This window comes from Serinus canaria, chromosome 1A, assembly GCF_022539315.1.
Source record: "Serinus canaria isolate serCan28SL12 chromosome 1A, serCan2020, whole genome shotgun sequence".
NCBI lineage: Eukaryota > Metazoa > Chordata > Aves > Passeriformes > Fringillidae > Serinus > Serinus canaria.
Genome location: NC_066314.1, coordinates 38,175,424 through 38,203,053, shown reverse-complemented (window position 1 = coordinate 38,203,053; position 27,630 = coordinate 38,175,424). Strand labels below are relative to the sequence as shown.

Genomic DNA, 27,630 nt, shown 5'->3' with positions numbered 1-27,630 from the left:
CATGAGAATGAGCTGCAATTGATGGGTGGTAATGATAACAAGAAGGAGCTGGATTAACTACTTTAATTCTGTTATAGGGCCAGTAGAGGTTGAGAAGTCTTCTGGGACAAAGATCAACAGCAAATCTCCACAGATATTTGCTCTTTATCTTAGAATATGATCAGCATACATGATGCTTCAAGAAATCCACAGAAACATGAATTCTGTATGAATCTAAATCATAGCACAAATAAAATATTCCTCAAGCAAGTCATTGACTTCATTGTTTGCCAGCAAGAGTGAAACTGGCTGATCAGCTTGAGTATCAGGTTTGAGTTCTACAAGGAAAAGTGTTATCAAGGTGGAATATTTGAACTGAATACATGGGATATCTCAAAGGTTCGTGCTTTATTGAAGAATCTTACTACAGGCAGGAAAGTCATCCCTCCAGTCCCGCACCGGAGACCCAGCGTGAGAACATGCTCTAGCGTACTCTGTCACCGCCCTGCAGTATGTTTCATCATCATCCACTCTGAAATGATAAAATAAGAGAATAATCAAGGAACACAAATCCCATCTAAAAATTCCTGCCATGTGACATGGCATGCATAGCTGACACCACTCGGTCATAAAAGCACACAGGGAAAATATAAAATGGAATAAGCTATACTGAATACACCATTGTGGTTTTATCATTTGATATCACTAAAAGTTATTTCACTTTAACATTACAATAATGAATAAAACCACTAATCTATTATTTTTAAAAAGAGCTGTCTGAAGTGAAATAGAAACAGGACTTTTTCTTGAAGACAATGGACAACTCAACAGTCTCAAGATCCCCATATCAGACTTCTCCATCCTGCATGACATAGAAACTCTGACCTACACTTATAAAAGACATTCTGGTTCAAGTGAGAACTTCAAGTCTCCAATTGCCTTGAACTTAGACAAGAAGAACCCTATTAGTGGAATCCTCCTGACCTTGTGCTGAAGTTCTCAGAGGCAGAAGTGTTATCCACTGAATACTGTGGACAGGCTCAGGGCAGCAGAGCCTTGGGCAAAGTCAAGATTTCTGCCTTAGTCCATACAGAAGAAGCTGTACAGTGCATTTTTACCAGAATCAAGTAAAAAGATATCCGTTAATATTCAGGCAAGTTCAAATTTTATTCAGATGTAAGTCACATACGGTGAAATACCACCCAACTTTTGTTTCTGTGAAAGTCAAACAACTCAAAACATTAGCTGTGGAAGATCTGATGCCAAAACAAACTAGTCACAACATGACATTTCTATTATAAGAATGTTTATGACAGATCAACTGAGTTTGCCCCTTAGCACACCGGATCATGCTTCCAAAATTAATCGTCTTAAGAATATCTTATATTGTATTTGTATTCTGCTTTCAACACATCTATCATCAAATCAAACACCACAGCACTCTTTGTTACAGTGATCAGAGTCTCTCCAGCTCTCCTTATCTAATCCAATTAAATGGGTCTTAATAGAAAGAATACCTGGACTATACTATGGCCACACAAAAAACCTTCATAAACTGACACTAAGCCACAAGAAGAGAGGTCTCTTTTAGAAACAAAATAAGCCTAAATTAATGAATTTCTGAGACTTAGAAACTTCAAGGTTTTTAACATCCACAAAATTCACATCAACACGAATCAGATTGTTCACAAAAAATCCAACCCTCCTTAACACCATGGCACTGATTCAATATCCGACTTGAAAAAAAATGGCTTTTGTTATTCTTCAAAAGTCACAGTAAATTCCTGAGTTACATAGAGACCGTACAGAGGCTCTTTTCTGAGCAACACCAGTGTTTGCCTAAAAACACAAATTTTTCTATCTTGACTCTATGGTAAATCAGAAAACTAAACATTAATCAAAAATTGAACTAACAAGTTTTAATGGATTATACTGAGGGATCCTTATGTTTAGTCTTGTGATCCTTTCTGTGTCCTTTTGATTAAACTGATGATACTCTGAGAATTATATACTCTGGAAAAATCCTCCTATTTCTGACAATTACTTCCTCATTTGAAAACCTTACCAAAAAGAAAGTGGTACATTGCCCAATTATCTCTTCAATTACTGGAGTACAATTTTAACTTGAATGACTAGATTAATTAGGATACCAGGTTGCCTACACTGCCAGCAGCTGACGGGGTGTGACTCCCATCAAAACAAATGAGTTCAATTTCTTTTGGCAGCTCTGAATTTAAGTAAATGGCACCATTTTGTAAAAATTCTACTAATTTGAATGATAGTGGTTACTCATAAAAAAATAGTCCAGCTGTGTCTGACAAATGGCCCAGCTCTTCCAGTATTTTCATTTCTTCCTAGTATCATCTCCACATAGTTCTGTTTCTGCACCCCCAGATAAAAGTTTCATGGATTTTTTGTGATTAGCAACTCATTTTTTGTCATGAGTGATTCTCCATGAATTTACCTTACACTTACTTGTCTAATGTTTCCTTGAATCTATGTAAGCCCTCAGCAATCAAATATCCCTTGTCAGGCTGGTTCTGTACCTTTTGTTCCCACACAAATTACCCCCTGAGAAACCCCATCTCTTTCATTTTGAGCTTGGTTCTTCCCAACTTCCCACAATGTTCTTTCATTCTGGTCCCACACAAAAGACTGAGCATTCATTTCATGTGTCAAGATTAAATATACAAGAATTCCAGTACTTACCTGCAAAGATCATTCATGCAGCTTGAAATATAAGAATACGGATCTATACTTTCATGACAGCTGAGAAAAGGAAACTGTAGGAATATTTGGCACTTGAAGAATATGTCCTGTGCATTAAGGAGAATCAGTAAATGGAAGTTAGCCAACACTTTCTGAACAGGCATCATTCTTTTTAGCTTTGTTTCCCTAGTCTAAGGTCCTTTATATCCCCATTAAAATTTGAGCATGGTGTCGTCTTAATTTACTTATATACCTCTTTCATTATTCTTCCTAAAATTTTTCCTCTGTGCCTAGGTTTGTTTGACTGCGTGCTGGTCCTAAACCACCTGGGATGAAAAAGTGTGAAATGGTAAAGAAAAGAAATTTGTGTCAATGCAGTAGCTGACCTGCAACTATTTCTGCAGTATTTCACAACTGGTAAAATAATGAGGTGTAAGATGCCAGAACTGGAAACTGAACCCAAGTTTAATGCAGTAATGAAGAGCTCTGCCAGCAGACTGGTGCCACTTGGCACATCCAATCTGAGCCTTTGTACTTCTAAGCTAAACGTATGAAGAACTTCAGCAACAGCCCTGATCTGAATCTTTCCCAAAGATCTTTTCCTAGCAACAGCCCTGATCTGAATCTTTCCCAAAGATCTTTTCCTTTCTTCAATGCATTTAAGGCTTTTTCAACATTGTGTATATTGTTAGATTCTTGTACCATCAGTAGGCAGTGAAGATTAAGAAAATACATGTATACATATGCATGTATCTATGTATATACATAAAATATAATTAATTTACCTCAGTGGATTCTGCAGTGGCTGAGCAAGGACTGGGAAAATCTGAGGCAGTAGGAACACAAGCTACATCATCTGAGGCTTGCACAGCCCAGCTATTTGCAAATTCAGCAATGTCTTCTGTATGTTCACCTACTGCATAAAAACATTGGGAGAGCAATAGTAAAAAATTGTCAACGCAAACACATAAGACAAATTTGAAAATTTTAGTCATTTTTCAATGTGTTCATTACCTCAATTACAGATGATTTCAGAGTACGAGTCATAAAGAAACATAATATCTTGCCTTTTTTACTTCAGGTTGTATTTTATACTACATTTAAATAAAAATATTGAAAAAATACATGACAAAGTGTCTGCTTTGTCATGTATTTTTTCAATATTTTTTGGGGTTATTTTAAGCACAATCACTGATAATTTCATAATAAATATACAAATAATCACAAGTGGAAGGCATTGAACACTTAAGAAAAAATACATTTCTTTGAAACAATTTAAGTCTTTCACCACGTTTCACAAAGGTCAGTTAGTGCTAATATCTCCCTCCCTTTCCCTTATTGCAGAAAAGCCCTACAACACACAGGCACAAGATGCCAGGCTCTCCTCACAGCACGAGCATGGGAGAATGAACAAGATGAGGGATTGGAAGTCATGGCAACAGGCTTAGATACAGGAACATACAAGAATTTTGGCAGTAAAAAAACAGACACAAAATTCCCATATACTTGCAGCAAGAACGAAATATTGCATTTTCTCTACATTCTTTATTGGGTTAAAAAGGGTATATTGCCTCCACTTTGAAGAACCTGACAGTAATTGTCTATGCTATGGTTATCTATATCCATGCATGGCTAGGAGACAAGATATTGAAATGAAATCAGCTAGAGGGGTTTTTTTCACAGAGCTGTATCATAGAAAACTTCATCTAACTTCCAGCACAAGAGGTACAAAGTTGGACACTGCAATGTGGAAAGCCACAAAGCACACTAATGAGATACTTGGACCTCCACAAATAAATTACTAACCATCAGTCTGTTTTGCTTCAGAGTAAAGGAGACATAAAATATTTCTTCCTCTCTGACAGAGTATTTCTTAATGCAGAAGACCTTTCCAAAATACAAAAATCTGGGGTTTAATCTAGAGATGAACCTGCTGTTATAACTCTGATTCTACAAAAACATTAAAACTACTTTATGTACATTTTGACATGGCTTGAAAAAAACTTCTAAGTCTTTGAAAAATATCACAAAATAAAATCATTGTTCTTGAAACAGTTTTATACACAGACACAGTCTTTCATATTAAAGCAACACAAAGATGGCATTAAAGGTGAAGGAAACAGAAAATGGGTTTGCTTTTTAACTGTACTTTGAAATGATATATCATATGCTTCTCAGCAGCTTATTTATTTAAGCATGACAAATAATGAGCATTTGGATTCTGGAATACTCAGGATAGATGCAAGGGTTACCTTTACACTACTCAGGGAAGTAGTTTAGCTGGGAGAGAGAAATCATTATATCAAATGATTGATAAGACTTAAAAATTCTTAGGAAAATGTTGCAGCTTGGAAGGTATCTGAATTATCAGTCTATTCTTGTGAAGATCTCAGAATCTCATGCTTTGTATTTGCAGAATCAAAGCACCATGTTATACAACTGGTTCAAGATTAAAGTAATTCATTTGGCTCTCAGTTGCACACTGCAATAATGCTATCATTTCTGATAAAGAAATATACTAGATGAAATGATCATGGTGAAAAAATTTAGCTCTGAAAATGAAGACAGGTATGAGCTGGAAATCTTTTATAACAGAATACATCTAAACATAATAATACACCCAAAGGTACTGAAATTACTGAATTATAGAGATCACATGAATTCATTATTTCCTCCACATATTTTTTTTGCTATTATTACGCATCAGCATACTAAACTGGTTATTAAACATACTGTACTCTGGTGTGCAGATGTTACTGCAGAAAACTTACTGCTTTTATGGCAGAAAAGGTATGAAAAATGTATACCCAGGCAGATTTTTAGAGATTTTGCAAAGATATGTAGAGTGAGCATTCCTTCCCTCCTTTAAAGCTCCTCTACCAACCATAAAAAAAAGGAAAAAAGTTACTGTGCATGCAGAGCCATGGGACTAGATTCTCTCAGCAGTTAATGGTAACAGAAAGATAATCTTATTTTTTTTGTATAAGAGAGTGAGAGAAATCCTCATATTTTCAAGCTCGTTCTTGTTCCTTTTTTTTTTTTTTTCCCACATTATTTGCAAGTAGGACAAAATTCTACTTGGAGTATTCCCTATCTAGGCTACAGAATACAAGTTTAAAAAGTCATATCTGCCTCAGACACAGCACAAAGCAGCTCCTCATCTCAAAAAGTAGTCAGAGGCCCTTAGTCCACCATACCAACAAGGGGATACAAGGAACTCCCAGGAAACGCCTTTGAAATTTACTTATTTTAACTAGGATTTTTATGATGCTGCTATTAAAGAATAACTGGAGATGCTGCTCTTCCCTTCATCTTTAAACACAGAGAAAACCATAAACATTTGTTTATGCATTTATTGTTTGAGGCATTTTCATCAGCTAGGATAAACATACCCCAAGTACTTTGCTGAGCAAGAGGTTTAAATGCACATATAAATACTTTCTTGAACTAGGACCTTTTCCCTTTCCATCTTTAATGATGAGGAGAAGTAAAAGTAGAGAAGATATACTATTTTACTGAAATAATTAAAACAGGACTGCCTTTTTACAGCATTATACTTATACAGCAGTGTATTTAAAGTGAACATGGAACCTGTTCACACAAAGTAAGGGTAAGATATTTACTTACTGTTTTGAAGTATCAGGTCATCATATTTATTGCCATTAAAATTTCCACATAGGCCACAAGATTTTCCCTTATGATTTTCTGTCAGCTTAATATAAATACCAGAGTTTCCATCCCAAGCAAGAGAAAAACCAAAGGTAGTCTTCACCAGAATATAGTCAGCTAGTCTCTCAATGAAAGCATTTCCAACTGTCTGAGGCAATATTAACCTGGAAAAATATAGTCTACATCAAAGATCTCAGATGAAATGAGGTTCATGCTAGAAAAATACCACATAAAACATTACCCTCTGACTCAACAGGCACTTTTTCCTGGGTGTACACCATCACTCCATTCAATTCTTCATCATGGTTTTATTATCTTATGTTTACTTCTCTATATCAACCATCAAGACTGAGTGCTTTCTGCTGTATAGACCTATCAGTTGTATCAATTATAGGCTTGAAGAATAATGCATCTTTGCTTTCAAAGCCTGGCACACCACATTGAGGAATACTCGAGTTCATAAGCACACTGCATTAGGCATGGAACCACCAGGAGCCCTTCTGGGCACTGGGTCATCACTGGGTTAGACATCTGCAAAAGGAGGAGCTTGCAGTACAGAAAACACCACTGACAAAAAAGTTGTACCTCTTCCTCCTTTGGTGAAAGACCACTGGACAATAATAAGCACAGATGTAATCCTAGTCTTCCAAAGTTGCTTCTGTTGGGTCAAACACATCACCAGAGCTACCATTCTCAGATACTAAAGGCATTACAAAGGGGATGGCAAAAGCACCTCAACAACTTTCTTAAAATTTCTGTACAATCAGTAAAATACACCTATGGTAGCCTTAGGCACATATTTTACTTACAAAAAGAAAGGTAAATTTGGAGGTTCAATGTACCTCAGAGATATTTTGTGGAGTTTTTTCCCCAAAAGGGCTTAAGGTCTTTTTTTTTAACCAATTCAGACTCATCTAGAAGACGATCATGTCTTATATTAGCTATAGCTACCAAGAATAAATAATGATTGACTTGTTCAAAATGCTATCAGGATGCACCAGGGATTTGCTGGGACTGCCTGACACAGACTTTGTCTGTAAAAAGAAGGAATAAGTAATTGTTAGGTTACAGCTGAGAAGCTGAACACAGTAAATACAGTGTATTCTATCCCTCCTCGTGTATTACATCAGTAGTGTCACAGCTGCTCACATTAGAGCGCTATCAGCCCCAATATAGAACAGCAAGGGATCAGTAAAGGTACAGATCAAATTATTTTATCTGGATTGTGCAAGAATCATCATTTTCCCAAACTCCACATTATCTTTTTGCAATAAAATATTAAAACTCACCATTAGAACACTTACCTGATTCCATTTTTTCTTACTTCATGTCCTGAAATCATTATTTCTTCTTGGTTTGAAAAAAATAAGCTGATAGACCTACGACAAGTGTATACTGAACCATAACAGTGGGGACTGTTATGAATCTTTCAGGGAAAAAATAGAGACACAATAAGAGTAAATGCTTGTCCTCAATAATTTTGCACCATTTTTATTAAATTCATACATGATATTTTACATTTTTATGCTCTAGTTACTGAAATAGCTTTAAAAATAAATACCTAGAATATTGCAAAGTCACAATTATAAAGATATGCAAAACTCAAAGTTCATACTACATAATACTACTGAGAAATACAGCAACTGTTTAATAGTGCATAGGATCACAGGCCAGTGGTCTAAATACTGGATAAAGGAGTCAGGTATTTTATACTGACAAACTTCAGAGACACTGTAGTGAGTTAGCTTGTAGAGGCCAAAGGTGGAGCTTGTTACCTGCTATGAACAAACACGCCTATTTCTCTGTATCTAGAGATCTGATCTATAAAACAGGATTACAAACTGTACAGAACCTCTGTAATAGCAGCACTCTCCTGCCAGCTGAGACTGGTATTAGCTGAACTACAGCATGCCCTCCTGAACCACTCATGATTTCTTGAGATTTTGAAGAGCTCCCACAGATTACAGCAGGCATCTAAGCGACATGGATCTGTTAAAATCCATTTTGCACTGGCTTTCCAGCCCTGCTAATGGAGAAAGGTAGACTTTTCTGAAGTGTGCTTCTCTCCAGTACACATATGAGCCAGGGAATTGGCTTAGTTGCATATCAACTTATCTTGCTTGAATACAGTACTCTCAGGATTGAAAACTGTGGGTTTGTGCTTGAGCAAAACTTATACAGTTTTCATTAATCTTAGGGGGAATGAGCCACCCAAACCTGTAGGATGTCCTAATGAGCTTCAAAAGCCCATGAGCTTATTTTAGACACCACTGAAAGGAGAGGGGAATGTGTTTTGCATCTTAGATGCCTATCATTAGCCAGATTAAAATATAGACAGAGTTTAGATAGCTCAAATATGACTTATGTTACTTTTGTGTGTCATCATTCTCTGAGAAGGATGGGAATTTCATTATCAATTCACTTGACAGTGCTGTAAACTAAATAAATTTGTAATTGGAAACATTTTATCAATATAGTGGTGGAAGCTGTAAATATAACTGTTGTGAAGAAAATATCTTCACTGTATGTAAGTAAATACATACAGTGCTCATGAATACTTGAATTAATCTTCCTTGACTGACACTAAATCTGGAGGTAAAAACCAATTACTCTTTCTTTGGGTGAAATAAACTAGGTCAGGAAAATCATTAGGAGCTTGTACATGTATAAAGATAATCACAATTAAAGACAACATAAAAGTTATTAGTCCTGGCAAATGGCTTCTACATAAGCCCTTCCCAAGACAGAAACACAATAAAGGAAAATCAAAATAATTCTTATGTTTTGTTCTCCTCTTGAGGGGTGGATTATTAAAGCCAGAAGGACCATAATGTTAGGATTTGGCAAGGTTTTTGTCTCTCCATTGCCCAGTCTGTCTACAGTCTCACATTACTTATGACTTTGCTGAGTAAACATTTTCAGTTTTTAGTAAAACACGACATTTGTTCCAGTAATTGAATAGAACCTTCCCTCTTTCCAGAGCCACTGGAATCCACAGACATATTGATTCCAGATTTTAATATAATCTTGAACTTTGCTACAGCACTTTCTGAAAACCTTTAAGAGGTCACAGCTGCATATAGAATCCAAATAATTAAAATGAAATTGTGAAAGGCAGGTGTAACAGCATCTCTCTGCAACATGAGTAGGTAGAAATGGCAGTTTTAATGGTAGCTTTATCTTCTCTAAGTGCTGTTATCTGAGGGAAGGAGAGGTCATTTGTTTGTAAATGAAAAACAGCCCTCAGAGCAGAAATCAGCATCTAGATCCACTCTCATGCCTACAACCACTGTACGTACACAGGCTCAAAATGAGGACCTCTCTTGTTACTTCTTCCCTGCCCAATCAGCACCAAATCCCAACCATTGTGAATAAGGTAATAGAATAGTCTTGTATCCTCTCCCCACAGTAAGCACCAGCCTGACAAATAGGGCATCTCTTGTCAAAGAAAGTATAGATTTGAACTCTCCCTGACCCACAGTCATTAACCATGGATACTCAGCAATTTGAAGAAATTACTAAAAAGAGTGCCTTCCATACATAGGTCAAGTTGAAAGCCTTTGAGCAGTTAATCTTCTCTGCATGACGTAGAGGTAATCCAAAATTAGAATGCAAATCCCTAGAGCGGACAAGATGGGGAGCAAATCCCATAGCCCAGGGAAACAGATCCTCACAGCATGCCAATTGCTGTGAATTAGGGCCTAGCACATTGGTGTTCCTTGCTATCAGGCAAGTGATAGCTGTTTGCACTTACTCAGCAATTCAGCAACTCAATATTTTTTTACAGCCTGATGGCTGAAACTTATTAAAAGTTTCTGGGGTCTTGTTTAAAAACCACTTTTGCTCCCAGAAGGGAGAGAGCAGATATCCCATTAAGGATCGGAGGAGAAAGAAATACTATTTTTAATATACTGACTCTTTTGACTATAACTTCATTAGTATTTTGAGTTACTGCACATAATTTTAAGCTTTTCCAGAAGTTTTCCACATTTCCACAGTTTTATATTTAAGCAATTAATGCTCAGATTGGTACATTGATAATCTCTCTATTTATTTTACTTACTTATTTACTTTTATGTTTACTTACATACTTACTTCTAATGTATGTTAACACACTTACCCAAACAGTGTACTGGGGTTCCAGAGTACTGCAGTCTTTTGCAAATATATAGGAGCAATTCCCTGGGAAGTAGTAGTAGATGCCATCAAATGTTTCAAAATTATACTGTCCCCATGATTTGCAAATCCCTTCTCGGTCCTTGCCAGTGTTAGGTACTGAAGAGAATACACTGAGTTTACAAGAAGCATGGTCATCAAAAATTAGCAAGTACAAAAGATAAACTTACGCCTTCAACTTTAAATAAAGTCACACTCTTTTTTAGTCTTAAGTCTGCAGTTTTAGCCATGTGCAATCATCATTAAGTTTTTATTTATTTCAGTGGAGACATTTTAATTACAAGTAGAGGCAAGGGATTTAGATATTCTGCACATCCTGTAAGACAATTCTTGTTGATCCCTACACACAGCAGATTCCATAAAGTAGTGTATTTAAATAGTAGGTAATTTAGTTTGCAATAAACCACTGCTTGTTAAAAGAAATGCAGTGGTTTTTGCTGTCTGGCTACTAGACAATACTAGTCAATGGTCTATCTGTTATGGTATCTATATATCATTACAGCCCAAGTGCAAAATGTAGGCATTTCTGATGTTGTTTTCTACATGTCCCTAATAATGCATATAATTTTAATCCTCCTAGCTACTGGCCGAATTAGAGTCCTGCGACAGAATAATCACAAATATGCTGGTAACAGTAGTTTTTCAAAATCTGTATCCTAAATCTTCCTGAAAGCTGATGCTAAACTATTTTGGCCTAAAAAACTTACCAATTTGGCACCTGCTTCCTTGAGCCTGAAATAACTGACAGTCACAGTCACCTGCCTCTGTGCAGGCTGCTCCATTAAGGCACTCCTGAGGACATGAGCCTGCAAGGAAGCATTCCAGCCTTTTAGTAGATACAGTATTTTGCAAAGGGGTTGAGAGATCCCAGTCGTCTTTTTATTGTTAAATCATGAGCCGCTACATTAGCTGAGAAAATTAACCAACAACTATCTCAATATTCTAACATATGCTTAATTTAATCTTTCATGTTCCTTAGTTAAAAGAGAAGCAAGGTTCTCATTTGGTTTGAGACTTCCAAACTAACAAAGGAGCAAAAGGTCAACCTCCTCCAAGCAAACAAAAGGTCAAGTTCCCATGTAAAGAAATCAAATCCCAGTCCTGCTGATCTCAAAATATACAGGACACACATCATTCTAGTTCCCTAAATTCAGCATAATTTATACATATATTCAGTTTCTCCCTCCTAAACATTACTGCAAAGGGTACATTCAGTTTATGAACAGGCTAGAATCTATATTTTAGAGTCAAAACCAGTCCTAAACAACCTTCCCCACATTCAAAAAAAAAAGTCAGCTAAAAGGTTATTTCTGCTTCAGAGGTAACTGGAGTCAGACTTTATATTCCATGGGAATGGCTCGTTTCATGTTATAATTAGTAATTTCCAAAAGCATTAAATGGTTTTATAGTCTTTTTGAAAGCTATGAACTCCTTGTCATTTACTAGTCATTCATTGAGTTGGGTCTAAATCATCATTCCCCAAAAGTGGAGAAGAAAGCTAGTCCAAAAGCAAAACTGCACCAGTTTTTTTGCAGATATTTACTTGCCTTCATGGAGTAGGATTAAAATTCTACATACATACATACAAAACTCCCATTGTTGCTGATGGAGATTAAAAAAGCATTGCACAAGGCAGGAAGTAAGTTAAATAAATAGGTTCTTCCACTCCCAATGAGGCACAGCAAAGCTGCTAGTGACATTAAATGGAGAAAAAAATGGGACCTTTACAGTAAAGGGACATAAAAGCTACCAGTGGTTAGGAATATCATCCGTCATTGTGAAAATTCCTTTCCATGCTTAGCCTTGAATTTTTTCCATTTAAGCACTTCTTTCCAAATATACGTAGATACTCTGAAAACACCAACAAAGCAAAAACCATTGTTTCTATAACAGCACTAATGGGGAAATCTTTTGCTGTTTACAGGATTTTCAGTTGTAAAATTGCATATATTCCTTTACATAGAAAAATGCAAAAGAAGGCACCTGCCTGAGCATTTTCCAAGAAGGATACCAAAATTCCAAATGAAGTTACCTACAGTGAACTTTTCTGTAAAACAATTTCTGTAACTTGAGCCTGCTTTACATATTTGCCCAATGCTTAAATCTGTACAGGAGCAGCTTCGTGCTCATTGCCTGGGCACTCTTTTCCCTTTGCACAACCAGTTATAAGCCTCTCTGATATACCTACATCCTCTGACAAGGCCAGAAAAAAAGTGGCAGAAATTAAAAATTGTAATAAAACTAAACTTTAAAAAAAACCAAAATCTCAAAAGATTGGCTTCCTTAGCTGTTCAGATTTGGTTGTAAGGTCCTATTTTCAAAGTACAATTTTAAAAGATTTTTTTTTTTTTTTTAATATTTAACATGGATAAAATGAGAAAATGAGACAGGACAGAGTTTTGTAGTGGCATGGAGAAGAGGGCTTCCACAGCCCATGGTAACACAGTGGAGGAAGACAGCATTTTAGAGCTCTCTCCTCCTGCAGGTGAGGGGCACAGCACTGACCTCCTGGTGGACTCCGCATCAGGGCCCCATGATGGTGCAACCGAGAGGCAGATTGAACCTGTCAGAGAAACATAAAAGCAAAATCAGGGGTTTTGTGGTTTACAAATCAATTGATAAAACCTGAGGCCTTGCACTCAAACACTGGGTTGGAACTTTAAATACAGAAGAGCAATTTGCATCTCAGCCAGTGCATGGCACAGTCATGGGTGCTGCTGGAGGGACTGGCAGCCTGGGAAGGAGAAGCACAGCGTCTTTTGAGGAGACTGGGGAAAGATACAGCAGCTATGTGAGATTACTACTGGTTCTTCATCCATGCCAGTGAATCACCAAGGTTCCACATGGGAAGTTTTGCATTTACATTTGGAAGGAAAAGAAGGGGAGAGAGTGCAATCTCCCTTTTTCACTTTACTCAAATGCCCATAGTTGAAGAGCTCCCTCCATTGCTTCCACTCCCCTGTCTCATACTCCATGCTGCACCTATTATGGCCAGTCCAGCTGCAATGGATTTTGTGTTCTCCTTGACATCCTTCACAACTGCATTGTGGTTCATCCCAAAGAAAAGAGAAAGCAGATCTGCCTGATCTGCCTGTTTAGGAACACACTATGAGGAAGCCCTGCATATCTGGCCCAGCACTCTGATATAGCAGCTTGTCACATCACATTTTCCCTTCCAAGAACTGATCCCACTCCAGACTGCAAGTACTCTGAGGCTTCTGCCCTCACTAGTCTGACTGGAAAGTTTACCACGATTGAAGTGCTGAGCACTTAAATGTTTCCCACTTGCATTTATTCATGTCCAGTTTCAATATCTTTCTTTATAAATCTGGTCCTTTTTGCTTAAATAGCTCTTCTTTCCTCTGTTTGTTATTTATTTCTTATCTGATGTTCTATGAAGAAACAAGTTATCTTTCTGCAGTCCCCACAGACTTAAGTGCCAGCCTTCAGCTGTAAAACTAAGTAAAGAAATTTTTTAGTCTTTGCTTGTAAGCTAATTTTTCTTCCCTCCTGACTCCACTCATTCTCCACATCTCGAGTTTGAACTGATGGATCTCAAGTTAACAACACCGTGCAAGGAACGTTTTAAGGTTGGTCTTGCCAACACCTCTTACAGCACCCTCTTCCAAATGGAAATATGTTGTGGGATGCTTCCAAGCAGTACAATCTGTTTAAAATCAACCTGCAATAGATTTCATTGAATCACCACCTGGAAGGCCCCCTGCACCAAAATGATTCCTGGTGCCCATGATCCATTGCTAGGTGCAGAGGGTCCCTTCCCTCCCTGCACAACAAGGCCCATTTCCATTTTTCCGACAGCAACTCCGAGCCGCCCGCCTCACAAAAGCTGCTTTTGGCCTTTGTTCCGCTTCGCAGAGCGTCCTTGGTGCAGCAGCACTGCCCTGCTGAGGGCCCTCCGAGGACACCTCCAGTCCTGCTTCTCCCAGAGGCTCGGTTACCCTCAGGGCAGGGCTCCACACCAGCTGCCTTTGACTCCCTAGCAGCACACACATCTCAAAGGGTCTTGGAGAAAATCACCCTGCTTCGGCCGCGGGCTCCCTGGAGCACCCTGAGGCGGGACGGCCTCTGGCGTCCTGCCTACCCCCTTCAGAGGGGTTATAACCCCTGGCTGGGCTCCATAGCCCAAGTCTGTACAAGTGGGGGAACAAGATTCCTCCATATAGGATTGAATTTCAGCACAACATTGCTGGGATGCAGCACTGAGGCAGCGTGGGGCCAGGGCGATGGGAACCTGGGCTGGGCCGGAGCCGCTGGGGCACCATGTCCAGGAGGGAGCCTTGCCAGCGGCACGGCCATTGTGCTTCTCACAAACACAAACAGCTTTCCAGGTCCTGTTCAGCCCCACAAAACACAGAGACACCCTGGGATTATTTCCCGTGGTGTTTGTCAGTCGGCTTGGCAGGGTAGGTGGCCCACTGGGTGCTTTGCTGAGGGAGAATGAAGGCATTAGGCCACAGCTCAGGAGGGGTGAGCAGGTGGGGAGTAGCTGCTCCTCCTCACTGTCCTCCTGTTACCGCAGCCCATCTCCCCACAAAGGGTCATTTGTAAGGATGGCAAAGGCCCAGAGCAGAAAAGGGAGGAGGGTTTCCCCACCCTCCTGCTTTTGGAGGTATAACCTACCTCGGCTGTTACAAGATCTCTTTTCTGTCGAGTTGCATTAGACTCAGTTCTGGAAGAAAACAAAAAGGATCTTGTATTATCAAAGGTCCCGGGAGCAACCTGAATAAGCAAGTCCCCAGAGTGAAGTGTTTCTCTCTGATTACCATCACTTTATCAAAGAGGTCTTTCTTGGGTTAACATTTATAAAGGTGATTCTTTTTTTTTTTTTTTTTTGTCAATGTCTCATTTTACAGAAATGGGAGGCACTCCAGTCTCTGCTTGGACAGGCAGGTACCTGGAGCTTTGGGGAGACATAAATAGGCAAAACAGACTTACACAACAGGATACAAAATTGTAAACCAGCTTCACATTTACTTCATGCTGCATGTCAGTGGCTACAAGTTCCCCAGAGTGTTGCTTGAATATACTCTGATGGTACTTTTGATAGCAAGAGATGACTCTCAAGCTGGAGCCGACTTTAATTTGTGATTAAGTTTAGAAACAAGGGCATCAAACTATAAAACACACTTAGTTCTATCAACACTTCATGATGGCATATCATTTGACATGCCTGTGTGTCCGCTAGATGTATTAGAAGTCATAAGACACACAAAGCTGCGTCCAACTTGATGCTTCCATTGAAATTGATGGCATAGATCCCATTTAATTCAATGGGATCAGGAACATTGCCTAGTTTGGGTTTTGTTTGGATTTCAGCTTCTATGTGAAAATTAGTATTGAAAATGTTTATTTTAAGGCTGTATAGCACTTACTTTTCTGTGCTTCAAATAGCAGCTAGGATTTTATCATGCAGTTAAAACTGTGGATGGATACTCATTTAATGTATTTTTCCAGTCATGAAATCATGATCTCATGCTGTTTTCATTCCATTATTCCTCTAAGCTTTCTGGAGACCACAGAAGTATCATTTTTCATAAGGACCTCCATTTTTCAAACAGAGGACCCATGCCCATTATGTAAATACTTGCAAAAGAGTTGTAAACATTCTGAAAGTGTGTTCTACATCCAATCTACATGCAGATGACATTTTACACATTGAATTCAAGGCTATATTTTACTTTCTAACTTTCACTGCATTGCATTTGCTCATTCTTGTTCTGTTTGTAGGACTTGACAAATAAGGAAAAAAAACTTACCTCAAAGTTCTTCTCAAAAGAGGAAGCTTGCAATAAGATCCTGTAGATTAAACAATCACAAAGTAAAACTTTTTTTCTACAGCATCACTCTGCCCTTGGCAAGCAATGTCAAGTTTAAAACAACATTATTGAATTTCCAGGTTTAAGAATCCTGAGTTTTCCAGGGCACTTTTGTAGAAGCTCTGTATCCAAGGAATGTAGCACTATATGCACTCCTTCCTAAGAATTTGAATCTCTCACACAGTCTTTACCTGCAGTTTTCATGGTGGTGGTGCCAGTACCTGCTACCATGAAGAAGTAAAAAGAGCTCATAGCTCTTTAGAGGCTCAGAACAAAATAATAGAAGAAGTAAACAGGTAAAGTAGAACAGGTTCCCAGCGCTTTCCAGAATCAAACCTCCAGGGTTATAATACTTTTCTGACTGTTGCTTGTAAGACTGAACTGTAAATAATTTTAAATGAGTCCATGGCTTAGAATAAGCCAGGAAATAAACAAAACCAAACAAAACCACAAAAACCCTTTTTATATCATATTAGAAATATTTATAATTGTAGCAAGGAAACTATATATAAGATCCAGTAGCATTATATGGAAAATACAATAATTTCTATAACCAGAAGAGCAATTATTTACCCTAGCAGTCTAAAAACGTTTAAACAAATTGCAGGTGCAGTCTGTTCAAATAAAATCTTACTTTATTGAAAACCATTAAATGCTACTCATCTGACAATAATAGCAAGAAAGGGAAGAAAGTTAGACTTTGTTCATAAATAACTGTTTTCTAACAAATTCAGATGTAAAAATTGACTCTTTAAAAGAATTTATATTTTGATTTCTGCACCTGTGAGAGAGAATGATGATATGTACTTGTTTAAATTGCATTTACAAATTCCAGCAAGGTAAAAAAAAATATAGAAAAAAAAACTAGCTGTAATATTAAAATATTCAGAAAAATATTTGTAAAAATTAGTATTACTACAAAAAAATAGAATAAAATTCTTACCTTGCAAAGTGGACAGCAGTGAATGAAGCAAGAATATACTCCACGGTATCATTAAACTGAGCTTTCCTACAATGTTCATTTCAGTATAAGTTGGAAAAAGGGAATTTATCCAAATTAATGGCTTTGATTATAGGGCATCTTACTACTATGTATTTCTGCAGTGTATTTAAATCCTTTAGAGGTTAGATAATTGGATCCATTACTTAAAATAATGCAATGCAAAAGAGGAAAAGAGCAGGAGACATCAAGCATGGAAGCTACATACAGCTTCAGGAGCCTTGTGAGTGTTGCGTACAACCTCCTGGCTGCATGTCTCTCATTAGCAATGCATCGTAGCTCCTCAGCACAGTCTGTATTAGTTACACTTCCACCAGATCTGCGAGTATTACTCTCCTGTTGAGTTGAATTGGCCCTTTATAACACAGCAGACAATGACAGAAATGTTGCCGTGTCATGGTGGTTTGAGCGATCCTTCTGTCGTCACACACCTTTGTATGCATTGAGGCTTGAGATGAGGGATATTCTCTACTCCTTAGTACAGCAAAATTTTTTTGCAAGACCCTGAAATAATGCCATTGTATAATTATAACTACATGGTTTTAAATATTAACATGTTAATGTTTTTCTCTGTCCTGAAAGGAGAGAGATAAGCTTCTATGAAATCATACATCTGGCTTTTTAAGAATATTCTGGATGCCTTTCTGGGTATAGTTTGCTTATAGCACAAAAGAAGGCTTCACAGAGGGTAATTATATTTTGGTCTTAATAAATCATGTTATGAACACATTAGGAAAAAGGAGAAAGAAGTCAACAGGGCCAAAGGGTTTAATTTCTAATTTTCATTAAAACATAAAATAATAATTTTACCAAAATTAAAAATGATCATGTTTTAAAATAAAATTATCTTACTTGCTTTACCATAATGTAAACAGAATCATCAGAAAGCACAGCTTTAAAGACACTTTGAATGCTACTCAAAATTGCTGATAATCATTTTATTTTGCAAAGCCTATCTTTTGCCTACTCTCTAGTCTTCCTAGGAGGTGCTTTGAGAGACCCTCTGAGCATGCTACAGAAGGTGTGGTTGAACCCAAACGAAATTTAGAAGTTGATGACCTCTCTCTTCTCCCATCCTTTCTTCTAGCCCTTTCTCTTTCCTGCTCACCAGATGGCCCAGAGAAAGCAAATGAAAACTTGGCCTCTCCAAGCACAGAAAAGAACAAAAACCTGTGTCCACACAGCGGCCAACAGCACTGGTGAAGATTTGGGATCACTGATGGCACAAGGGTACTTATTGGAAACTGATGTGTAACACTATGCCCTTTGTGGAGTAACAACAGTAAGAACTGTTTTATTTTTAAGAGCTATGTTGGATCTGAGAAGCTGACATTCCCATAGTTGCATTTCAAGAGAATTTTTTGCTTTGTTTTTACCTCTATGGGCATAGCTATGGTCTGTTCCCATGGGTTGGCTGTTTGTCTGCAGCAGGACTGCATCTCTCAGCTCAGCTGCACCTGCAGTATGTGATCCAAAACCACTCCACACCACAAACAGAAGCAAAAAAGTGAATTCCTAGGCCATATGGAAACAATGATATAGTCACAGATTTTTCACTCATGTGAGAACTTACAGGAAATAGACTTTCACCATTGCATAAACCTACTCTCAAGACTGCTGTCAAGATGAGATGAAACCAAGAATTACATCTTCCAAATTCCATTAACAGTATCTCTGTTATCTTACTGTCAAGCTAAGTCTGGTTTAGAAACTCTTGGAAACTTAAGCTCCTTTGAGAAATCTGATCTGGGATTCCTCCCTTTCTCAAGAGTGTATTTCTCACTAAGCTTCATATGCAGTTTCACAACTAAATTAATGTAATATTAATAGAAATGGACTGTTTTGGTTTAACAGGAAAAAATAAAAGCTATCCAAAATAGCATTTATGGGAGTTTGGTTTGGTTTTGGGATTTCTTTTAACAATTTTTCTATAGCAAAGTTGGTAAATGTAGTCTTTCACAGTTGTTTAACTTCTAATATTTAAAAATAGGCCAAGCCTTATTATCTGCAAAGGAACTTTGCAAGAGTTAAAGCAATAGGCTTCATAAAGTTTAAGCATCTCAGCCCAAGGCAAGGAGGAAAAAGCAAAGTCCCAAGCACATTAAGGATGTCAGCTAAGGCAAAAGAATTATTCAACCAAGTACTCTGAAGGACTACATCAAGAAAGAGATTAAAAATCAAATCAAATTTTATCAAGTCAACAACACTTAATATCTACACAAGTATTAGAATACTAACAGACTGGCACTTTTGAAAAACTTGAAATAAATGCACTAGAAAATCATTGCTTTTGTAAGACAACAAGCACAATACAGAACACACTTGTCCACACTTTAAAAATTCCAGTGTTACATTTTTAAGTTACAGATTTATTCTTCAAAAGTAAAATTTAAACGTTTAAGCAGTAATATATTTGTACATTGAAGTCAAAATAAATTTTGTCCTAATTTTCCAGCATAAAGTTTCAGAGGACTCAAATTTATATACAGATCACAATGTTCATCAGGATTATAAACAATGGATAAGGAAATAACTGCCTTCTGTGCCACAGGCTGGCAAGCTTACCTTGGTTTGAAAGGGGGTCCACAGTCATTGTTAACAAAACATGGTATTTTCAATGGAGAATTCAATTTTGTTGTGCACAGATGATCTTCCTAAGGATCAGTATGGGTAAAACTAATGAAAGAGACGGACTATACAAGTTGAGGGCCATTTCCTCTTTTCTGAGAACCATCTCCCCAGCTGCTCAAGAACCTTCTAATGGTTTGAAGATCAAACTCTTGCTGTTTCTTGTGGGGATGTGTTTCTCTGGCCAGAGCGGGTGCTCAATAACAAGTGCTTGATTACCCTCCCTGAAGACTCAGGGCAGGAGGAAAGGAGACATTTTTACAAACACCTTCGAACTTTACAGTGGTTACAGTTTCCCAAAGAAGTTAAGCCATCTAGTGGGTGGTCAGTAAGCAACCTCTCAGAATAAAAATCTTCAGCCATCCAGAAGACAGCAGTCCAATTCTACAAACACTTCTCATTTATAAAGCAAGTGTGTGGGAATGACATCACTCTGCAGGATTAATGGGGAATTTTTATAGGATCAGAGTTCTGTTCAGATAGCATTTTTATTGCATTAAGAGTCTTCTGGTTGAAGAAATGACATGCAGATATCATCTCTGAATATATTAGTAGCAATGCAAGTTTTATTTTCAGCCTTTTCACAAAAGAACAGCGAAACAATAATCCCCAATTGTTACAAGCTGTCCTGTGAGCAGAAAAAGATTCATCAGGCTTCCTCATAACTGTGAAATCCAGTCCCAAGGTTACTGGCATCAGGTATTCCATCTCCCCCTGCCTCATTAAGTTTCACACCAGCACAACTTTGCATCATCTCTTTTCCCCTCCATCCCACAGATCTAACAGCCAGACAAGAATCAGTTTTGGACAAGCCACAGCATAGGGTATGTATGTGCCAACTGGCAGGTCTGGAAGCATCTCCTAAGCAATGAGCGAGCCATTGCTTTTCAGTCAGACAGCCAAACAACTAGAGACTTTATTTTCCCTCAGCTGAAGCTAATTAACACCAAGACACAAGTTTTCACAAAACTCATAGGAATTCACGCGATCAAACTCAAAGTTAGCCCTGCATAGCATATTTTCCTTGGAAAACCAAGCCAGAAGGCTGAGTGTGGCAGTTTTCAGCAGCCCAAGAACTTAGAGTGCAGGAAAGTGGAACTGAAGAAAGCAGATCATGCATCTTGCCAGACAGGAGTCTGGGATGGAGTATCCCATTTGCTTTGTAAAACCAAATAGTCTTGGTCTGTAAATTGGTGATAGAACATTCAACAGTCTCCTCCGCTTCAACAGGAGCATGAGAGGTTTGAATACAAGCATTGCACTTCTATTCTAATAATGGAATGCAGTTCCTTCGTGGCAGAAACTGACAGCTAAATGGGGAGATGGATGCATAATTCCTTTTTTAGAAGGAATTTGTTTGCTACGCATTTAACTCTTGAGTAACTGTGAGGATACCTTTAATATTCTTCTACGGAAAAAGCAGAGACCTCATGACAAACACTTAACATAAATAAAAAGCTGTAACCCCTGATAATACTAAACTAGAGCAAAAGGGTGGATTTTACTATTCATTCCAATTCCCCAACACACAAGGGAAGCTGGTTTGTGTTGACTGAGCACACTGAAAAAACATTTCCCATTAAGCACATTAGAATAACTTGCTAAGAGAAAAGCCCAACATTTAGAAATCTCAAGCCAAGGTGCTCCTATGACAATTCCGGTAATACCCTACAAGCATAGACATTAAAATACCAGGCTTGGAGAGCAGTAGCTGGGCTCTCAGTGTCCTAATCTCCAGTATTTCTTCCAGCTCCACTCCAAACTGCTTTACAAACACATGAAACAACAGCTCAGGGCTGTACTCACACCAGTTGGGACAGTTTGTACCCATAGCTTCATTCTATCACTTGCATCTCTTCCAAAGGACAGAATGAGTCTTTGTAAGACTCCTGTTGGCCCATCCCACATTTACTCAGAATTTACTTTTTGTCCTTGGGTAAATGGACAGGATCTGAAACTTCTCCTACATTTAATATGCACATCCTGTAGCCAAATTTTTTAAAGTTACTTTCCAACTCACTTTTTTCACCCTTTCTTCCTTTAAGGCTTTTAAATTGCCTCACCTAGCTCCTAACATCAGCAGTTACTCCTCTCAGCTTGTACTGCATGAACATATGGTTGAAGGACTAATCACTCAGACCAAATCTTAAAATATAAAAACTCTTATCTATTTTTACAAAACACTATAGGTATTTTTAAGTTTCCTACATTTAGATGTACTAGTCCAGGACTCAGTCTCTGCATTATCTGGTAATGCAAGAGCTCAACACACTTCCCTCCCCTGCCCCTGTAATTACTTTGGTTTTCACAACATAAACTACCAGAAGGGTTAAGACTGAAATGGTCCACGAACCACAACGTTGTTCCATGTGCCTGCAAAATCCAGGATGCGAGCCCTCTTTATGTTTGAATAACCACACCTTCCTCAACAGAATAAAGATATCCTTTATTCCTAAAACCTTACCTTATCAGAATTACTATGAAAGGATAAAAAAAGAACTACCATCAACCCTCTGATTCTACTGTAATACAAATCCCTTTCTGTATCAAACACACAGTGAAAATTTACCCACTCCAGAAAAGGCAATTTAGAAACATGAAAATTATCAAATTCTTTCTGTTTATTGACTGCCACATGACTAGAGATCAATTTTAACGGTAAGACTTCTGGTAGCGTGCACGAGCACCAGGTCCTCCAAATTTCTTGGATTCACAACGGCGAGGATCTGCAACAAGCAGAGTCCTATCATACTGGATTAGAATATCCTTGATCTCTTTCTTGGAAGCTTCATCAACATCTGTTCAAAAAAGAAAAAAAATATTCAGTTTAAGCAGTTTCACATGGAACAAATTCATATTAATACTTTTTGCAATAAAACAAGCAAAAGCCATACACTTGCACTTAAAGCTAATAAAACAAAGTTACTTACATTTTTGATAGTAAGCCACCAAAGCTTTGGAAATAGCTTGACGGATAGCTGTTAAACAAAGATAAAAAATCAGGATACATTGCAAATCTATTTAAAATCTAAACACAAAGTGCCAGTTAGCTGAGAAATTTGCTATTTTGTTCACTGCCAAATTGTCCTTTCTCTCTTTAATATCCCCTCCCACATAGTCCACGTGACCCTTAGTTTGGCAAATCTTAAGAAATCTGTGCCAAGAGGCCACCCACAGCTCATTTGTCGATTTGACAGCTGCCAGCTAGCCAAGAAATTGCACAAGGGCTGTCAGATCACCTTCTCTCCCGAGTACTAATGTAGGTTCATCTTCTATCTACAAGCAGTCAACTTTCAAAATCTTTAGCAACACAGTTCTCTGAAATGTCTATACTTTTCAACAAAGATAAAATTGTGTATTTAAAAACTAAGGATGCAAAAGGGACAACAGGATGGTCTGAGTGCTAGAACACAGCAATAGAACCAAACTAACACAGTAACAGTAATCAGAACTCAAATCAGGAGAATGGGAGAAACTGTCAGGATGTTGTAACACTTAACTGTGAAAATATTAACACCAAGATTTTGATGAAAATATGAATGTTCTGAAAAACAAATGGTACTGAGTTTGGGCCTGAAATTCGCCTGTTTTTATGGTGCCTCAGCTCCACTTCACTAACTACATTCAAATTAAGAGCAGAACAAATCTATCTTTTGTAAGGAGGAACTCATAGGAACAGCTAATGCAAATATATTCCCAGCCTTCCCTGCAAGGAGAAAACTGCCTAGCTTTGCCCATACTGGAAAGATGCTTCTGAGCGACATGGAAATATACAACTAAGGATATAACTTCTAATGTTAAACCCTTCCTAAAATCTTTGTGCTCAGCTGCCCTCAAATGATCCTGTCACTTCACAGTGTAAAGGTAGTTCCCGTGCATTTCGTCAAAACTTCATTTTGCTTCACAGAGCTTATCCCATTGCAGCTTTGCACATAAAAATATTATCAACTACATTTGCACAGTGGACAAACAGTTTGGCAAGTCACTGTTCCAAACTTAAGCCTCATAAATACGTGGCTGCGTTGGGTCTGGCTGAGATGATTTTCCCATGACAGCTCTCAACTGGCTTGTGTTCTGGCTACAGCCAAGCAGCCCTTGCACACCATCAAGGCTGTGCTTACAAGATATCTCCATCACCACTAGGCTAGGAGTGGGCAAGATCTTGAGGAAACATAGCCAGGACAGCTGATATCCAGCCTGACCGGAGGGGATATTCCATACCACAGGATGTCGGCTCAGCAGCAAAACCAAAGGAAGAGCAACTGCCACAGGTATTGAGGCCCTACTTCCCGGGAAGTGGCTGAACACTGCCTGCTGATGGAAGCCTTTAGTCTTCCTTTGCTTCAGTGCACAGCCTTTACTTTTACTTTATTAATCTGCATTCATATTGACCCAGAAGGTTTTTCAATCTTATTCTCTCCCCATCAAGATAAGGAGAGGAGTGATGGAGCAGCTTGGTGGGCATCCAGCCAGTACCAACTCACCACAGTGGCTTTACCCATTCCAGCCCACCCCAGAAATCCCACCAAAAACCTTACCATAGATTTGTGCTACATGGCCACCACCCTTCACACGGACTCTGATGTCAACACCAGCAAACCGTTCCTTCCCCAGGAGGAGGACAGGTTCAAGCAGCTGGGAAACAAAACACAAAGAAAATTCATTCATAACGAGGATCAGAGCTTGTAGTAGCTTTACCAAATGTGATGTCATTGAATCTTCTGAAAAATGGAGCCTTGATTTTAACAGCGCACACCCAGGTGAAGTACACCTCTTGTAGAGCTCTTTGACATCTACTAGTGCTGTCATAAGACATATTTACTGAAATCTTTAGTTTATTTAAGTTTCAAATATCTTAGTAGCAAAGGATATGTACATGGGAATTAAGAACAAGAGAACAGTGTAACTAGAATGCCATAACTACATACAAAAAATAAGTTCATTAAAACTTGAGTAGTTTGTAGGTAGTTTTCTTCACTATTTATTATATCTAGACAGTTTCAGATTCTGTCAGCACCGTTCAACAGCTACTGTATAAAGTTCTAAATAACCTTTTTAAAATGAGAGCTTTAAGTCACCCATTTTTGTTTAGGAAGTGGATAGGAAGTACAAAAGATACTTCACATTAAGTGAAACCTGCTAAGCAAAACCCCCATCACAGAAGTGCAGTTTACTGAATTTTCGTAACACCATTTGTATTTTAGGTAAGCAACCAAAAATTTGTTATTTTCAGTAGGACAAGCCACTTGTTTCCAGTGTGAAGATACTACATGTATAAAAAGGGATGCAGGGCAGAGGCTGGGTGGATGCTTACTTTATACTGCAGAGTTCTGGGCTCAATCATTTCCAGAGGTCTTCCATTAACTTTTATGAGGCCATTTCCTCTCTTGCAGTGGGCAACAGCCGTTGCAGTTTTCTAAAAATCCAAAGGTGTATGAACACAGTGTTTCATTTTTACACAAGCAGCAGGAACGTAAATTTAATTTCAACAATCGAGCACTCCTAGTCTTATACCCCAGACTACCATTATGCACTAAACAGTATCTCACCCTACACCACCAGGTATAATCAGTGTTAAAATAAAATCCTAATAAAGTTTCAGTGTTTGATTTATAGTTACAAGACTTAGTTGTATACGAAGACCTCTCCGTTCTACAACATGTAGTTTTGTGGCTCGTTTTCTCACAAGAGACTGGTACCGTGAATTATTCGAGACGCTTCATCCCAACCAACACGGCGAACTTTACCTCTCCTCACAACGTGCGCCTCAGATATTGGTAATGGTAAGCCAGGCCGCTGTGGACTGGGGCGACAGCGGCGGCCCCTCGGTTAAACTCGCTGAGAGGCCGCCCGCGAGGGGAGTAAAGCCTTCCCCACAGCTCCGCAGCGGACCAGGGACACGGCACGCTGCGGCTGCCCCGCAGCGGGACACGTGGGCTGCGCGGCGGGACTCTCCCTGCTGGCCTTCCCGCGGCCAAGCCCCGCCGCACGGCCCCGGCGAGGAGCTGCGGCCGAGACACCCCGGGCGCGAACGGCCCAACGGCGCGGGCCAGCCCGGCAGCGAGGAGCAGATGGTGCAGGCCGCCATGCCCGCGCCTCACCTTTCGTCCGAAGACCTGGACGCTCTGCAGGGGACCCTTGGCCGGCATGGCTGTTCCTGCAAAAGAGACGGAGCGGCATGAGCGCGGACGGGCGGGGAAGCAGGCGGGGGCGCGGGCGGGCGCAGGAGCGCCCCGACACTCACCCGTTCTCGGCGGCGGCTCCGCGAAAAGGCCGCACGGGGCTTCCGGGCCTCCGATCAGGGGCGCCGCGCCGCAAAGCGCAACGCCATCACTTCCGGCAGCGCGACAGAGAGCGCGGCCGCCTCGGCCCCGGCTGGCGCGCTTTGCGGCCCCGCGGCGCGCAGGCCCGGCGGAGCTCGGCCCGGCCGCGGGAAGCGCTGCGGGAGCGATGGGCCCAGAGAGCCTGGGCACCCGCGCTGCCGGCTTTGCTGGGTCCCAGGCACAAAGCAGAACCCGGGTGGGCTTCTGCTGTAAGGAGAGCAAAATGATGCCATGCCCGAAAGGCATACAGTCGCTCTTTGAAGCTCCTAGAGATGCCACAATACAAACTCCATGGCTTTTATAATTCTGAACTCTGGGAAGCTGGAGAAGATGAAGCAGTAAGCCCTGTATTCGCTTCTAGCACTGTACACTGACACATATTCAGAAAATTCCTTATATCCACTTAAAGTGATGGTTATATTTAAAATCAACTCAGAGTTCTCTTTAGATTTAGTGCACTCAGGGAACCCCATCAAATTTATCTTCTGTCTCCGATTATTTCTTGTTTAATATCTGTCATAAAGCGTGGAGTTTAAGTCACTTTCAGACTGAAAATATTTTACTTCTAATGCAGTAGTATATAGTATGCGAAATTTTTTATAAGGACAAAAGGAGAATCTGTTGATGAAGCGAGGTCATGCTTCTTAGACATTTTAAATGATAGAGATTTAAATTACTATGATGATTACAAAGTTGACTGTTCAAATGAAACAATCAGTTCCTTTGTCTTTAGGCAGGATTTGAAATACTGAACATTAGTCATCAGTCATGTGAGGATTTAAACAAGCACTTAGCTTTATGCAATTTGAATGATTAGTTCTGTTCAAATGAATAGGACTGTGCAGAAGGTGTAAGATTTAGCACATCTCAAACCCTCAATTGTACAAAGCTTTAACATGTGATCCAAACAGCGATTTATTTCTTTAAGGCTGTTTCCTAAGGAACACTGTTTATGCACTCACACATGTCTTTCCCTATCATGGGAGGAAGGGGAATGGTCACCTCCTTGTTGGCCAGTTTCAGTTAGTTCTTGAAGATGAGTGGAAATTTCAGAACCAAGACGGGTTTTGCATGTTTGCTGAAAATAGGTGGCAAGGCACGAGAGAGATCTTTAACTTGCGCAGTGAAAGCAGCTGCTGGAGCTGGAATATTAAGACATTATAAAACCTTTATTTAGGTGAAAAAGAGAAAACATAATACCTAATTAACCCAGTTAGACAAAAAGGTTCAGCTAATACTTATGAATAACCCAAAGGTAAGCCATTAGTAATTCAGTTTTGTTGGATGTCCAGGGAACTTTCAAAGAAAA

The 27,630-nt window shown here is 39.1% G+C and overlaps 2 protein-coding genes across 2 annotated transcripts in view; both read right to left on the bottom strand.

Annotated features, from left to right (window-relative positions):
* OTOGL (otogelin like) overlaps nt 1-17,392 on the bottom strand; it is a 90,811-nt gene extending 73,419 nt beyond the window's left edge. The window contains exons 1-13 of the mRNA XM_050969903.1: nt 17,314-17,392; nt 16,311-16,350; nt 15,175-15,223; nt 14,572-15,061; nt 14,376-14,530; nt 13,039-13,096; nt 11,241-11,339; nt 10,478-10,632; nt 7,662-7,783; nt 6,316-6,521; nt 3,474-3,601; nt 2,689-2,795; nt 405-511 (exon numbers count right to left, since the gene is read on the bottom strand). Coding sequence (XP_050825860.1) covers nt 405-511; nt 2,689-2,795; nt 3,474-3,601; nt 6,316-6,521; nt 7,662-7,783; nt 10,478-10,632; nt 11,241-11,339; nt 13,039-13,096; nt 14,376-14,530; nt 14,572-15,061; nt 15,175-15,223; nt 16,311-16,350; nt 17,314-17,392 — 1,795 coding nt within the window. The remainder of the gene's footprint in view (nt 1-404; nt 512-2,688; nt 2,796-3,473; nt 3,602-6,315; nt 6,522-7,661; nt 7,784-10,477; nt 10,633-11,240; nt 11,340-13,038; nt 13,097-14,375; nt 14,531-14,571; nt 15,062-15,174; nt 15,224-16,310; nt 16,351-17,313) is intronic.
* A 5,207-nt stretch (nt 17,393-22,599) lies between these two features.
* On the bottom strand, nt 22,600-26,354 carry RPS16 (ribosomal protein S16). The gene is made up of 6 exons (XM_030238099.2): nt 26,243-26,354; nt 26,100-26,155; nt 25,313-25,414; nt 24,537-24,633; nt 22,929-22,976; nt 22,600-22,796 (listed from the first exon to the last, which is right to left on the bottom strand). The coding sequence occupies exons 2-6, from the start codon at nt 26,145-26,147 to the stop codon at nt 22,651-22,653; spliced, it is 441 nt and encodes a 146-aa protein (XP_030093959.1). The 5' UTR covers nt 26,148-26,155; nt 26,243-26,354; the 3' UTR covers nt 22,600-22,650.
* Nucleotides 26,355-27,630: the final 1,276 nt, after the last annotated feature.

Coding starts and splice junctions, on each gene's coding strand:
- RPS16 (XM_030238099.2), bottom strand. CDS start 26,147: ATGCCGGCCAAGGGTCCCCTGCAGAGCGTCCAGGTCTTCGGACGAAAG. Junction 24,634..25,312: donor CCAGAACTCTGCAGTATAAA/GTAAGCATCCAC, acceptor TTTGTTTCCCAG/CTGCTTGAACCTGTCCTCCT. Junction 22,977..24,536: donor CCATGTAGCACAAATCTATG/GTAAGGTTTTTG, acceptor TTTGTTTAACAG/CTATCCGTCAAGCTATTTCC.